The sequence below is a fragment of the Saccostrea echinata genome, unplaced genomic scaffold (assembly GCF_033153115.1).
Source record: "Saccostrea echinata isolate AGI-Se365-2 ecotype Australia unplaced genomic scaffold, CSIRO_AGI_Sech_v1 ptg000045l, whole genome shotgun sequence".
Classification (NCBI taxonomy): Eukaryota; Metazoa; Mollusca; class Bivalvia; order Ostreida; family Ostreidae; genus Saccostrea; species Saccostrea echinata.
The window spans coordinates 2,595,197-2,610,966 of record NW_026889794.1 but is presented as its reverse complement, the minus strand read 5'-3'; the positions used below and the strand labels follow the sequence as shown (position 1 = coordinate 2,610,966).

At 34.1% G+C, this 15,770-nt stretch overlaps 2 protein-coding genes across 2 annotated transcripts; one reads left to right on the top strand and one right to left on the bottom strand.

Moving 5' to 3' along the window:
* Positions 1 to 1,471: 1,471 nt before the first annotated feature.
* LOC133201769 (arginine/serine-rich protein PNISR-like) lies at positions 1,472 to 11,691 on the bottom strand. The gene is made up of 13 exons (XM_061337571.1): positions 11,605 to 11,691; positions 8,119 to 8,216; positions 7,609 to 7,821; positions 7,238 to 7,329; positions 6,153 to 6,239; positions 5,804 to 5,936; positions 5,418 to 5,617; positions 5,055 to 5,192; positions 4,797 to 4,908; positions 4,067 to 4,120; positions 3,019 to 3,174; positions 1,787 to 2,900; positions 1,472 to 1,581 (listed from the first exon to the last, which is right to left on the bottom strand). The coding sequence occupies exons 2-13, from the start codon at positions 8,186 to 8,188 to the stop codon at positions 1,557 to 1,559; spliced, it is 2,394 nt and encodes a 797-aa protein (XP_061193555.1). The 5' UTR covers positions 8,189 to 8,216; positions 11,605 to 11,691; the 3' UTR covers positions 1,472 to 1,556.
* Positions 11,692 to 11,951: 260 nt separating this feature from the next.
* LOC133201556 (ubiquinone biosynthesis O-methyltransferase, mitochondrial-like) lies at positions 11,952 to 15,733 on the top strand. The gene is made up of 5 exons (XM_061337356.1): positions 11,952 to 12,033; positions 13,242 to 13,515; positions 14,212 to 14,454; positions 14,877 to 15,036; positions 15,381 to 15,733. Exons 1-5 carry the CDS (start codon positions 11,990 to 11,992, stop codon positions 15,560 to 15,562), a joined length of 903 nt encoding a protein of 300 aa, XP_061193340.1. The 5' UTR covers positions 11,952 to 11,989; the 3' UTR covers positions 15,563 to 15,733.
* The last annotated feature ends 37 nt before the right edge of the window (positions 15,734 to 15,770 follow it).

Here is a 15,770-nt window from a genome sequence, read left to right as displayed (position 1 = left end):
TTATACATGTATGGCGACCGTTGGTGACCAATAAAATTCCGAACTTGGTCACCTAATGGATCATATAATTATGCAGATTTAAAAATCTGGGGGTGGTAACGATGCTTTTTTTTTCTCCGTTATCAGGGTCATTTCAGGCACCTAGTTTCCTTTTTTATCCAAACGCCTTTTAGTGTTGAAAATGTTAATTGAAACAGCGGTTGCCACCCCTCCCACCTCTTGTTTCAGTATAGTGTAATCGTCCCATGGTAATGTGTTAATAAATTAAAGTTTGAACATCCCACCCCAAAAAAATGATTTTCGATTTTTGTACAATTTCCTCTTTTTGCGAAGAATTGAAGATTTTTCAGGTGAGTAATCTTCCCCCCCCCCCCCCAAAAAAAAAAACATTCTACGTAGCTGCATTTCTCGAACACTAATATGTGATCGAGTAATATATTATGTAGATGTGCCCGTCACCCTGCTCTCGTTGAAAGAAAAGCACCGTAATCAACCAATTTCCTGACGTTCCTGCGCCCGTTACCAATTAACGCTAAAAGCAATGCCATTGAAATTAATTTTCCCGAAAGAAATTATGAGCTAATTAAACACGCCCAATTTAAACAAGAAACAACCTTGAACTGATGGATATTACTCTAATCTCCAATAGATCTTTTACGCTGGTTATGGTAAATTAATATATTTAAAAAAATTTGGAAATTAGGAGATATCCATGTTCGAGATACCGAAGTTCAACTGTATATAAAATTTATATTTCATGTACATGCGTAAATGCAGTGTATGGAATATTTTTTTCCTATTCCCCACATAGCATTGTTTGATCATATAATGAAAGTACATCATTCTGATTCGACTTTGAATTGTGACCTCCAATGAAGGTCACTACATATCCTTCGAGGGTTCAGACGATGTTAATGACCATATTAAGCTTTGCCTCAGTAATATGACCTTGAAAAATATCAATTGGTTAAAATACATCACTGGTCTTGAACTCAGTATAAACCAAAAAGCAGCATTCTATAAAGTCCAATGCCAATTGAGGAATGGTCATACCACACATAGAGAATCCTGCAGAACAGCGATCTCAGGCATATTTTTTTCATTATTATATGTCATTCATAAGTATCCACTGTCAAAATACTTAATATTCTTCATTTATATATAAAGTTTTGCAGAAATCCAGCCTTTCATGTAAAATGCCTCCTTAATATATATGTTTTGGAATCATAAGTTGACCAGAATTTCAAGAACATCTTATGCATTTACACAAGAAAAATTAATAGTTGTTTTTCAAACATTTTTATGAAGTGAAATTAGAGTCTGAGCAAATCTTCTCTTATATTGAAGAAATATACAGTGAATGCAAGAACTTTCATCAAACAACCTGCAGGCGTCTTGGGCATGCACTAAAAGCATTACACATTATATTATGTTATATTGTATGTTGAAAAAAAAAAATTAACACATGGCACAAAGTCAAAAAAATCTATTCTGTAAAATGCATAACAAGAATCATGTGATGAAGAAACTGCAACTGGATGAATTCATTATTCTCTTTACTTCCGTTTAGGGGATCGGGACCTGTAAAAAAAGAAAATTTCCTGTGAACATTACACAGCAACCTAATTCCTTTTTTAAACCTACAATGCACTTTACTTTACTTCCTATAAAAACTATATATTTGTACATAGCATAAATACAACACTTAGAAAAACCAACTCTGCATAAGCTAAGAAAAAAAGCACCAACAGTGGACATAAGAAAAAGTAAGATGAGGTTTTCCCACCTTGAGCTGGAGTTAGACCTGTGTCTCGACTTCTTACCGCCACCAGACTTTTTGTGACTGCTGGATCTGGTTTCTTCAGAGGGACTCCTTGAGCGATTCTTTCCTGACTTTTTGTGCTTGCTCTTTAATCGATCCTCACTGTCTGAATGTGACCTTGACCTTCTCCTTTTCTTGGACTTGGATTTGCTATTTTTAGAGTCCAAAGAGCGACGTGATGTTTCCTTTTCATCATCCTGGTATTTGTCACTACGCCTACGACTATCCCTTCCCCTTGACCTACTTCTACTCCTCCTCCTATCCCTTGACCTACTTCTACTATTCCTCCTTTCCCTTGACCTACTTCTGCTCCTCCTCCTTTCCCTTGACCTACTTCTACGTCTCTTTTCCCTTTCCCTACTAGTGCTCCTATCATGCTTCCCTCTATCCCTTGACCTATTTCTATACCTCTCTCTTGACCTTGACCTGCTTCTACTTCTCTTTGACTTCTTTTTTTCAGAATCACGATCCCTACTATCACTTCTGTCACGAGACACTCGAGAACTATCTTTGCGTGAATCTCTCCTCTTTTTACTCTTGTCTTCTCTGCTACTCTGCCTATCATAATCCCTACTATAACTTCTGTCTAACTCCTCCCCCTTACTTCTCCTCCTCTCCTTTTCCTTTACATAGTCAGATTCTCGGTCTTTATGTTTTTCTGACTTACTGCTACTCTTATCCCGACTCTTACCCTTTTCTGACACTTTAGATGAAGAACCCCCAGACCCCTTTTTCTTTTTCCTACTTTTCTTTCTTTTCTCACTGACAGAACTGTCAGAGTCACTTGAAGAACTGGAAGAACTAGAGGAACTATTAGAACTGTCAGAATCAGAATCACTTGAACTCCCAGTGGAACTAGAACTACTACTAGAGGAAGTCCTACTTTTCTTAACTCTCTTAGCTTTATCTTTTGAACGCTCAACCTTTACTTTTGAATCTTTTGACTGATTTTTGGTTTCAGTGCTGTGTTCAGCTTCGGATTTCACATCTAGTCCAGGAATTCCATTATATTTGTTTTGAAAAGGGTAGCTGTGCTTGTCCGAAATTGGGTCTTTAAAGATTTTTGGTGCTTCTGGCTCTGTAAGTTAAAATTCGATGATATGTCAATTGTATGTACATGTAGGCCATAATGACATTTTTTTCATAACATTACTGTTAAAAGAATAGACCACCAGCTGAGAGACCATTGTTGTTACCTAATTCGTCTTCATCATAAATGCCCTGCTCTTTAATTTTGCGTTCAAATGCCTCCTTCTTTTGTCGGATCCGCTCCTCGAGATCCTCGTCTGAGTCTGGCTCCTCTTCTTCTTCCTCCTCCTCCTCATCACTGTCACTGCCATATCCTGCCAGTCCTACAACACCACTGGACTATCACACAACAATACGAATTACAACTCAGTCAATATTTCTGAGAAATTGAAAATTTACTTCATAAGATTTTCTGACTAATAAACTCAATTTTATACCACTAGTACTTTTAATGCCTACTTAAATGGGCAGTATGTCAAAACATCTTAAAACTCTCTATTATATCATGATGACTATTAGTATAGTCTTTGTCAACATGCTTTGTGATACAGTTACTTCCCTTCAAAATGTATTTCTTGAATATTGCATACTGTAAAGCATATACTTTTGAAGGATAAAATATTGATGGTTTAAGGAAAAAATATTAGGGATTTGCTTTTATGGTTGGAGAGGTGTAGATTCTTAGTTTAAAATTTTAACACTTTGTGGTGGACTTGAATTTATGGGTCTCTTCATACTACACAAACAACAAAACTTAACCCCCATGAAATTTAGTGATATTACAGTAATTGATAGAAATAGCTGTTTCTTATTTATTAATTATGCCATGTTTTGCATCTCGTGTTTTTTTTCTTAACATGAAAATGAGACATACATGTAATTTAATCAATATGTTTTATTTTTTTAATTAAAGATTTTTTTTTTTTGAAATTCTTGACTACTCTGATTTGGGTGAAAAGGAATCATAGCAACAATTGTACTGAAACAAAGAGGTTCCTATTTTAAAACATGCTCTGTCACTCAAGACTTTTTTTCAGTAATGCTGAACTCCTATTATAGGGCACTGAACAACTAGCTGATTTGAAAATTAGGAAATAAATAGAAAAAAATACTACCTGACTGAGATTTGCACTTTTTGCAATCAATTTGTTTACAAGGAAGGACAATTGATTGTCTATCACTTTCAAGCAATTAATAAAATCAGCAGTTACTTACCCAAGCCAGTCAAAGATGCTAAAGCAGTAGACTTGGTGAGCTGCTTTGCTGGAGCTTTTTGTACAATTATACAAACATGATTAGTTCCTCATCATAAAACTCAATATCTATACAATTAAAGAGGCTGGATAGGGGAATTATCTCCCCTTACATGTTCTTTGAGCTGTGAAAATAATCTGAATTATATCACCTGAAAGACAAAATAATTAGAACACCCAGGCTAGGAATGTTTCAAATTAAGCCCATAATTACATTGTGTATGAAATTTCTTCTCCTTTGGAGGAAACAAAAAAGTTATACTTCTTTGTTGCAAATTCATGAAAGTATTATTCTAGCCATAAAAATCTAAGAACTTCAGATGCAAGATTCTAGATGTCATATCTCCACTAACAATTTTTTACCTAGCCCAGATGTAAACAGTGCATTTTTGCAGAATGCTTTTGCAAATATTTATGGTATCTAAATAATATCAACTGTTGTATAGAAAACATCCTCAGTAAAGGTTCTATTTTTATTTGATAGTTGAATTTGACAGTCTTTAAGTATAACGTTACCTCATGTGCCACATTTAATTTTATGCACACAGCAGAGTTTCCATTACAAAAGTTCAACCATTGGAATTTTTGGCACATATTGCATAGAGTATACAGATCAAACAGCACAAAATAGGTCTTTAGGCCTTTACCAAAATACCACAAAAGTAGATTTTTCAATGCTTTCTCATTTCTACCTTTGGCAGCTTTAGATTTCTCTTTGCGGACCACTTCTTTGCAAACACTTTCAATTTCCGTGTTGGTCACATCCAAAAGTATTTCTGTCAGCATTTTTCTCACTTTCATCATCTAAAAAAAGTAGTTTTCATGAAAGTTCAAATGCTTCTTTTATCATGGAAGAGTGCTATCTTGATCTTTAGATGCATGTAAATGAGAAAGAACATCAAAATGTGTCAACATGTAGTTTTTTGAAAGTTTTGGTATGAAATACTCACAAACTCCATCTGTTTCTCTTCCTCAGATTTAAATGCCTGCGGGGAAGGGCTTCTCTTTTTTACCTGTTCTGGTGACCTTGACCTGTCCTTGACAGGAGCTGGCGATACAGATCCTCTATCCCCTTCATCATCCGAATCCTTCAACATGTATGCAGTCATAAATATCAATTCTCATTACACTTATTATTGTACATTCTATCAAGTGGATCAAATAGACCCCTAAGAAATATACTCCTCATCAAATGTTTCTATTGTATAAAACTCAATACTTTTATCTATTCCTATATATAAATATCACACACGAACCTTTATAATGTTATACTTATACAACATTACCATATGTATTTTAATGGAAACTCTTACAAATCTGCTCTTTTTTGGGATGTGTGGCTGTCCGTCATTCGTGTCTTCCATTACTTCCTTCTCTATTTCCTCTCGCTGTTTATCAGCTTCCTCTTTCTCTCTTTCTAATCTTTCTTTCTCCATTTTCTTCTGTTTTTCTCTCTCCATTTTCTCTAACCCTTCTCTTATCCATGCTGGAAGAGTTTTCCTTTTAGCAGCATCTACAAAAGTTGAAGAATGTAAAAAGTATTATTAAACTTGAAATTAGCTAAAACAAAATCCAGATATCAATTTTGTTTAATGCAAAATTTAAAAAAAAAAAAAACCTCTGTTGATCAAATTTATGTTGTTTGAAGTACCACATTGCATACAGAGATGTTTTTTCGACATGATGGACGATGACATACCCAATCCACTGCTGTCCTCGTCGGTCCCTGGGGGAGTGGGGTACCGACCTCCTTGGTGGTTGCTTCTGAAGGATCTGCTGTGTTGGGAGTCTTCATCTCCCTCCCAGAACTGATTGTAATTATCACCACCACCCTAAAAATAAAAATTTCATATCACTCTTCAGTACAAGTTGGTAAAACAACTTAGCTATATGTATGTGAATTTCCAAGTAGCCCTGGTTTCATGGTCCACAAGAATTAATGCCAGTGTGCCATTCTGCTGCGAGTAAAAATATTTATTCACAAATGAATGAATGAATGGATTTTTTTCCCTAAACAATAGCATATACAATATACTGAAACAACATACTTGGTAATTATACTGATCTCCTCCATGATTGTAATCAAAGGCTGGTGGGAAATTTCCCTGGTGGGAATAGTCAAAACTCTGTGGATTCTGGTGGGAAAAAAGGATAATTTTTATCAGTGTACAAATGCCCTGAAAATGGGTATAAAATCAAATTCCCGCCATTGTTCTTATCATTATCTACATGTAGGTCTACAGTTTTTATTAAAAAAATCCTTTTAACTTTTGTTTCATTACTTTATGTTTATTTCATGTAGTTTCCATAGATTTAGATACTGCCATATAATGTTCTTGAATTAACCATTACGCATGTGAGTTAAGGCTAGGTATAGGCGTTTCTATGCAAATGAGCATAAAAAGCATAATTTTAAGGTATATTTATTATTCAGAGAAAGTGTTGATTTATTTTCTTATGCATACTTAGTACCCACGATATGTTATAGCCATTACACATTATGACGTCACATTATGACTGATCTTACCTACTGGAGGTAATAAAACACATCAACAAAACAGCTTTGGCACAAGGGATTATCCTATCTTTTTTACATAAAAATTGTATAATGCTAAGAAGAATATTCTATCGATTAATAAAACTGCTGCACAAATCCTAGGTATTTTTTCTTTTGATCGGAATTTGAGAAAACTTATGCCGGATTGTACATTTCTACCCTTATTCAACTTAAAACTTTACAAATAGAAATTATACAAATGAGCTGTTGATATTTGTGCAGCAATACCAGCAAACTTTGGAATATTTTGCTTCTTAATATACCTTGTTTAAGTTAAATCAAATAGAGCATGCCCTTGCGCCGAAGGATTTTTGTTGATCTCCATTATAATCTTGTGTAGTAAAGTACAATGATGTCATAATATGACATCATAATGTGTACTGGCTTTCTCATGTCGTTGATACCAGGTATGTATTAGACAATAAGTTTTAACTTTCTCTGTATAATAGAAATAGTCCTTAAGCATATTAATTAGATTGTTTGCATAGAAATGCCTATACCTAGCCTTAACTCACCCGCGTAATTAATTATCATCATTGAAATAATAAATGATGCCATATAAAGACTACACAATACCTTGCCTTCCCCCATATTCACCCCCCACCCTGTTGCCATATTCATGTTCCAGTTGGGAAGCCCTGTCCATCCCCATCCTTGCTGGTTGTAATCTGTAATAAAATACAAAAAAAATCATGCACTGCCATTCCTATTTACCTTACTACTAAAAAGAGGACTGAAAACTCTTTGAACTGATATATGTTGTAATCTTTTGTCAGATTTTGTAGTTAGTGTATTATCATTTATCATTGATATATTAATAAAAGTACAAATTTTAAGTAGAAGGGTTTTCATCCTTTCAATGCTTAAAATTCAAATTAAATGTAATTTACTCTCATACAGACAAAAGAAAAACAATAAAATATTTCTTATAAAGCAACTAAATTTACCTTGACTCTGATAAACTGGCATATTACCGTAGGAGTTAGAGTCTTGAGAATTATTCTCATTGTCTCCTTCAATGTCCATATCATCCCCTCCGGTGCCCCCATTGGCTGGGGGAGGTGGAGGTGGGGGAGCCGCACTCATCGACATGGAGGGTGGTGGCTCTGCTACATTTTCTCTCTGTTGAATCCACTGCTTTGCAAGTGCAGCCCAATCAACTAAAAGCAGAGAAAGAGAATTACATATCCATCTAAATCTTAAAAACTTTTTTTTTTCAATTGGTAAGCAATCTCAATTTTTTTAAGACACACTGACTACTGGATTTGTCTCTCATTTGTCATTTTCCAAAAATTTGTCTTAAAGCATTCAAAAAAGAAAAATTATATAACAATTTGTAAACCAAATAAAATTGAACTGCCAGCTTCAAATGATGAAGAAAATAAAGATTATAATGGTTTGCAAATTGTTATAAATCCCCCCCCCCAATTTCATTATCAATGTGCTGCCTTAATTACCTTGATCAATGGGCATCCCTTGAAATGCTGCCTGCTGGATGGGCCCACTGCCCCATGGATTGGCCCACATTTTGAAAACCCAATTCCTATCCAAAAACCTTAAAAAGAAAACCAGAAGTCTCTGATGAGACTGTAGCTCTACTGGTCTGTTTGTATAACAAAAGAAAAGTAGCACTTGGATTTGAAACATTGCAACATGCAACAATGAATAGAATTATGTATCTTATGTATCTTAATGTAGTCTACTTCTGTGCCAAGTTATATTGAAATCCAATAAAAACTGTAGGAGGAGTAGCGTTTTGAAAGTATTTCACGGAAATTTCTATTTTCAGTAAAAATGACAACACCACTCACCCAAATAAAAAAAACAGAAATACATATTATGTATCGTAGTGTATTCTGTGTGCCAAATTAGATTGAAATCAGACCAAAATTGTAGGAGGAGTAACGTTTAATGGGAATTTCACAAAAATTTCTATTTTAAGTAACCATGGCAACACTGTCCATCGAATTCAAAAACCAATGCAATAAATTATGTATCTTAGTATAGTCTTCTTGTATGCCTAATTATATTAGAAGCAGACTAAAACTGAAGCAGGAGTAGTGTTTAAAAGGAATTTCACAGAAATTTCTATTTTTAGTAACCATGGCAACACCGTCCATTGAATTCAAAAACCGATGCAATAAATTATGTATCTTAGTATAGTCTTCTTGTATGCCTAATTATATTGAAATCGGACCAAAACTGTAGGAGGAGTAGCGTTTTAAAGGAATTTCACAGAAATTTCTATTTTTAGTAACCATGGCAACACTGTCCAACGAAATCAAAAACCGATGCACTAAATTATGTATCTTAGTGTTGTCTACTTGTAAGCCAAGTTATATTGAAATCGGAACCAAAACTGTAGGAGAAGTAGCGTTTTGAAGGAATGTCACAGAAATTTCTATTTTTAGTAACCATGGCAACACCGTCCATCGAAATCAAAAACCGATGCACTAAATTATGTATCTTAGTGTAGTCTACTTGTGTGCCAAGTTATATTGAAATCGGACCAAAACTGTAGGAGGAGTAGCATTTTGAAAAATTGTTTACAGACAGACGGACAGACAGACAGACAGACGGACAGACGCCGGACACCTTACTATCGCATAAGCTCTTCTGGTCTCTGACCAGTAGAGCTAAAAATTAACAAGTAGTTCAACTTTTGGGTAGCTAGATCCTTTCAACCCCCATCTGGTGGTCAATCGCCCACATCAGAGACAAAATTACTGACCAAATGGTTGTCTTTTTTATTTTATTTGAATCCAATTTTTATTTAAATAAAGCATAGGTGCATTTGCATAGGCATCAGGGAACTTTAGTAAACAGTTCCTCACACCATTAAAACATTTCGGTCAATTTTCCATGTGGAATTTCTGCGAAACTTGGTAAAAACGATACTGAAAGCTGTACCTCACAGCCAAACTTCTTACTCAATTAATGAAAAAAAAAATACTTTTTTGTTAGATAAACTCCATTTTATCCAGAGGTTTAATTTTTGATAAGTTAACCTTTAATTGATATTCTGATCTTCATCAGTAGTAATCTCTATAAAATCCTGTTAAACGCAAGCTCCTTATACCTTATTGGTATGGTTGGCACTCACTGCAATAATATTAATTTTTTCTAGATTTGATTGTAATATTTATTTTTAATATCTTTTAGGATAAAGTTGCAAATTCTGTGCAAACTTTTGAAGTTCAGTATGCATATTTATGGTGATTCTAGTATATTTGACCAATGATTTTGAATACAAGATTTACAAAGTGAAAGTTAAAATTATTCTTGTTTTTATTCTAAGAAAATCATTTTCAAACAAGTTGTACCCTTATCTCCCTGTATATCCTATTTGATAAAGAATTAAGCCATCCCATACAAAAATAAGCAAAGTAAAACCAAAAACTTCATCTTTTCTTTTATTTCTTAATTGAAAATTGACACTAATGTACCTCAAATCAGACTTCTGACCTGGTTCAAGAAAGATCATCATTCTTTATGGGTTTAAATTATTTAATTGGTCATTCCAATCATTGAAATAGAAAGTTAGCAACATGATTGACAGTTGCAATAACATTTAGGAATGAGGGAATTTTTCTTTTTAAGTAAAAGTATAGAAATGTTGCACCTGAATATGTGGGTGACGATTTTTTAAATTATTTGAACGACACTGTGCAAAAAAATTCCATGTTGAATTTCCGAATTTTTTTCTTTCATAGCACCAATAAATGTCTATATTTTATTCCACAAAATTTAAATTCCATAGAATCAAACAAAACGATTTTTCTCTCCCAAATTATCCGTAAACAGGTCTAGGAAAATCACTATATTTAGCTATATAGCTAAATCTACCTATATAGCTTTATTTACCTATATAATATAGCTTTAATTAGCTATTTCAGAGTAAATTTCTGTTTTATGAAAAGCAGACAAAAAGTCGCATAATGAGGCAGTATTAGTTTTCAACTTTGAAATGGACTGAAAACAATTCACCAAAAACCCACTTTTAAAATTGTTTCTCCTTTTGTGCAATTGCAATCAAAGATCTAAAAGTTTTGGAGCTATGTATAACAGTTAATCTGTGAATAAGCAGCTACTTTAACAAAGAAAAGCAGTTTTGTTCAACAAGATAATTGATTGGTAATAATTCAGCACAATGCAAGGCAATCACACTTAGTCATGCCTCATTGCACTTCCAGTAATGGACAGCTATCCAAACAATAGAGATGCATTTTTTGGTTAAAAAGTGTTTAAAAGAGGCAATGTTTTTACTATCTATGCCCTAGGTTGTTTTTATCAAACCTTTTTAAAAAAATATCAGCCATAATTTTCATGCGACTTTTTGTTTGCTTTTCATAAAACAGAAACTTATTCTAAAATAGCTAAATAAAGCTATATTATATAGGTAAATAAATCTATATAGGTAAATTAAGCTATATAGCTAAATATAGTGATTTTCCTGGACCTGGTAAATTCAGACTCCAGTCCAATACCAAACGGGTTAAACCACCATTTGGTGGTCTCTGCCTAACCCGTTTAACATTGCCCGTGACTATTGCCACACCTCAAAGTACAGTGTGGTGTAGTTATCCAAACAAACAAAATACGTCTTTTTCTTAAAAGAATCCAAAAGCTGCAAATACTGCTGAGTTGCTGAGTGCGACTTTTTGTCTATTCCTTACACTGCGACTTTTTTTCTATTTCTTACAAAGACATTTTTGAGAACTGCATATAAATAGCTTTATCAAGCTATTCTAAATATCTTAATACAGTATATAGCTAATTCCTGCTATGTAGCTAAAATAAGAGATTGTGCTGGAACCTGCAAACTACACTATAGCCTCTTTGGGCGCCTTACAGTGCTTTGTAAATAGTGATCACGATACCAGTCCGTGAGGAAAAGCCTGTTAAAACCATCTAGAAAAGTAAGTAATACTCTACAATATTACCATTAAAATTGTCCAAAGATTTTTCGCATGAAAGTTCGCATGCTACAACGTAACGAACGTTTGCTTTAGTTTAACCTTTTTCAGTCGGCCATTTTCTGCATGCAATCGTCACTAGAGGGTATGGAGCAATTGCCAATACATCGACCCCATGTTCACAAACTATAATAATCCGGACTGTAGAAAATTATCTTTAAAATAAACTGAAAGAAAATAAATGATATATTTCAAGCAAATGACAGATGACAGTATAATCTGAATTCAAAATTCAACAAACTAACGTTACTGAACAGTTAGATTAAGAAAACTTTTTCGGGACAAAAAAGGCTACTGTGATTGTAAAACAAGTGATTTAGGGTGCCATTTTTATTTCCGGTAACTTTCAATCATGTTTTGCAAGAGATGTCTAGGACAGTTTATGTCAATATCAAGGTTAGGCATTATCAGCTATTCAAAAAACTCGATTTAGCTATTTGATCATAGCTTTTTCTTAAATGTGTTATATTTTTTAGATTGTATAAAAAGTTGCATCTTGATGTACACAGTGATAGTATTCAACCTTGAACTCTTCTATGTAAAAATCACTCATCAAATTATGTCTTCTTGAGAGACTTTGTACCCAAATTTCTAAAAGTTTTGGGGCTATATAAAGCATTTGATTTGTGACCACACAGTTACTTCTGTTTTGAAATAAATATGTTTAACGGTGTGACCGTTGGGGCGAGCGCAGTTGTACCACCAAAAAGCTATAGCAGCTTACACTTGATCCGCCTCTTCAAACATCAGACCGCAAGAGACACAATCTAGACTGTGACATCACATAACGTCGGAATTTACGGAGACAGCCGACACTCCCGAGCGTCTGGTTGAATGAGACTAAAGATCTTGTGCAATAATAACGTTGTAGAGTAGATGTAATTATTTTTTGTTTCTTTTAAGCTCTCTGCAAAGAAAGAAAAGTAAACGTATCTCTCTGTAATGAATAATTATCCTTGGTCTTTTGTATGTTTTGTAAGAATTTCGCATGGAACCCTGGTAGCGAAGGAATTCTGGGAATGTTGCACCAGAAAATTTGCCTGACGTATGAACAGATTTCATTCCGAATTTCCTCTGTTCTTACACGTAAGTATATTGAGCTCGCTTCGCGCTGCTTGCTGCGCTCGCTATAAAGGAGATAAATTATGGTCAACAAAATAATTGATTGCCAATTCAGCACAATGTGTAGCAATCATTCTTATCCACGCCTCAACGCACACAAGGTGGTGGACAGTTTTTCAAACAATAGAAATACATCTTTTGCTTAAAAGTATTCAAAAGCTGCAATGTTAGAACCATATTTGATCTGGGTTGCTTTTTTGATAGCCCATAGTACATAGAATAGTTAAATACTTTCGACTTTTTGTTTATTTCTTACAATAAACTTTTTGGTGAAAAACTGCAAATAAATAACTTTATCAAGCTACACATGTATTTTGAATAGCTTAATAAAGCTATATAGCTAATTCAAGCTATATAGCTAAATCAAGAGATTGTGCCAGACCTGGTTACTGTTAGATTAGATTATGTGATATGATACATGCCTGAAGCTCTTTTTCATTAATGCATGTATTCTTAAAAACATCTATAATAATTACTGACAGACATTGCGGTCATAACAAAAGATGGACCCATGCACGTCCTATCGCCCAAACCACAATAGATGAAGAGGAGCACGAAAAATTTAAAAAACTGTCACATACCTGGTGGAATGAGGTTGGAGAATTCCAGGCTCTTCATGCCCTCAATGCACTGAGAGTTCCGTGGATAAGAGACTCTTTAGTAGAAAAACAAGACCAGCCACCTCCATTACACACAAAACCTTTAATTGGTCAACAAATTTTAGATGCTGGGAGTGGTGGTGGCATTTTATCAGAGGTAGATATGAAATACATTTTGTTTCTTTTTTTTATTTTGATAAAAAGATGTTTCATATATTTATTTGTTTTCTTTGTGTATATCAATCACACCACAATGTTCATTGCCTATTTAAGCATTAATTGAATTCTTATTTTTGGATGTCATAGCACCTGGCCGACAAATTGAATACCACACATTAGTGCGGCATGATAATTTGTTGGCACGGACAGTCGGACAGGTGCTTTTATAGAACAGACAAATCCAAAAATAAGAATTTAATGCTTATATTTACATTCTCTTATTTTCTCTCTTCATATAAATTGTCAATTTCATTCTTTATTATGAATTTAGCACTTTTCAGAACTGGTGTGCTTAATAGAGCTGTTGTGACGTGGAAAGTTAGATTAACGCAAATAAATATTTCGAGGGGAAAAAAGGACAAATTAATTTTAAACATACAATTGTTACATTTTTACAATAATTTAATAGGGTTATTCTTTCTAATTAAATTGAGCCAAAACAATATACATTTTCATGTTCCTAGAGTATTAAAAAAGCATATAGTTACTGCTGTAAATTCTATCGTGCAGTGACAAGGATTCGTGTGTGTTATAGGGGTTTGAATGTTGTAGATTTCCAATGGATTTCATAAAGAAAATTACACGGAATGTAAATATTCCTGAATAAAGATAATTATTATTATTTAATTTCTAGGCACTGGCAAGACTTGGGGCAAATGTGATTGGCGTTGACATGGTGGAGGATAACATTAAAGTGGCTCAAGCCCATTTAGAGGATGATCCAGCTATTTGTGGGACAGTTAAATACATCCAAGCAACTGTGGAGGATTTAGTCGGAACAAACGAGGAGGCATTTGATGCAGTTGTGGCTTCAGAGGTGGTAGAACACGTATCAAATATTGACACCTTTCTAACATCATGCTGTAAAATCATAAAGGTAAGGCCTATTTTGATTTTTTTTTTCGGGGGGGGGGGGGGTCAAAATATATTTGAATTATATAATTCAATTAAATATAAGACGTATGTATCGTGGCATTTGCTTTTTACATCTAACCTAATGGGTTTACATTTCCAATAAAGCGCTTTGACTTAGGAATGTTTATACTACATGTACCTGTATATCTTATTATACCCCACCCTCCTGGATAGCTGTATGGTTTAGAGAGCTAACCATGATTTATTTAGGCACTTGCATGAGCAGCATCTACTTTATCTTCTGATCCAGACAAAAATACTTCATGACATCAAATCAGAAGATATGTCTGTTAAAGAAAAATCATATTAATATTTTACAGTCTTTATCGCAGTATCACCATTTCATTCTTGGACATTTCTGAAAAAATATCTCTTATTTTGTAGCCTGGAGGATCCATTTTCTTGACTACAATTAATAAAACAGCCATCTCCTATATGGCAGGAGTATTAGCAGCTGAGTATTTGTTACGTTTAGTTCCAATAGGCACCCATGACTGGGAAAAGTTCATCTCACCTGAAGACTTACAGTTTCTGTTGGATAAGAGTAAGAGTCAAGCTTATAATAAAACATAGTGCAGTTTTCAATACGAGTTTCTATATATTTATGCTTCAAAGATTGAAAATTGAGCAAATCTGATTTTTTTCTTTTGTATGTGTGACTGTTCACAGTTTTGACCATGTATGTAGAAGCATGCAAGATTGAGAAATTTATTTGATCAACCTGAAGGCCATAGTTACTGTATTAAATTCATGTAATTTCAAAGTAATGCTCACAAATCAAAGAATGAAATTTCCACCATTAGAATATAACCTGTGTCATGGTTTGGGAAAGAGAGGAATTACCGGTATTTAAAAAATAGCAATCATACAAACAACAACACATTTCAGGTGGATTTTCCACGACCTTGATCCATGGAATGATGTACAACCCACTGACCCGGAGGTGGAACTGGATCAGCCAGACAGGTATAAATTACGGACTTCACGCTGTCAAGTTACATTCACACGACAAACTGGTGTCTGAGACTAGTCCCGAAAATTCAGCAGAAACAATAGAAAAGAGTGCTTAGAATGGACCTGGAATTTACTTTTGTCAAAATACTTTAAAGCCTGTATGTACAATCTCTAAGGTGCATCTTTTGATTCCGTTATAGTGGACTTGTACATTTTCAAGGAAGGAAAATGTTTACTTTGTAGGATATAAAGTAATGCATATTTATGTTGGAATAATTAACACATCTGTGCCCATCTTTTATGTATTAAATTTCGTTTTTGTTT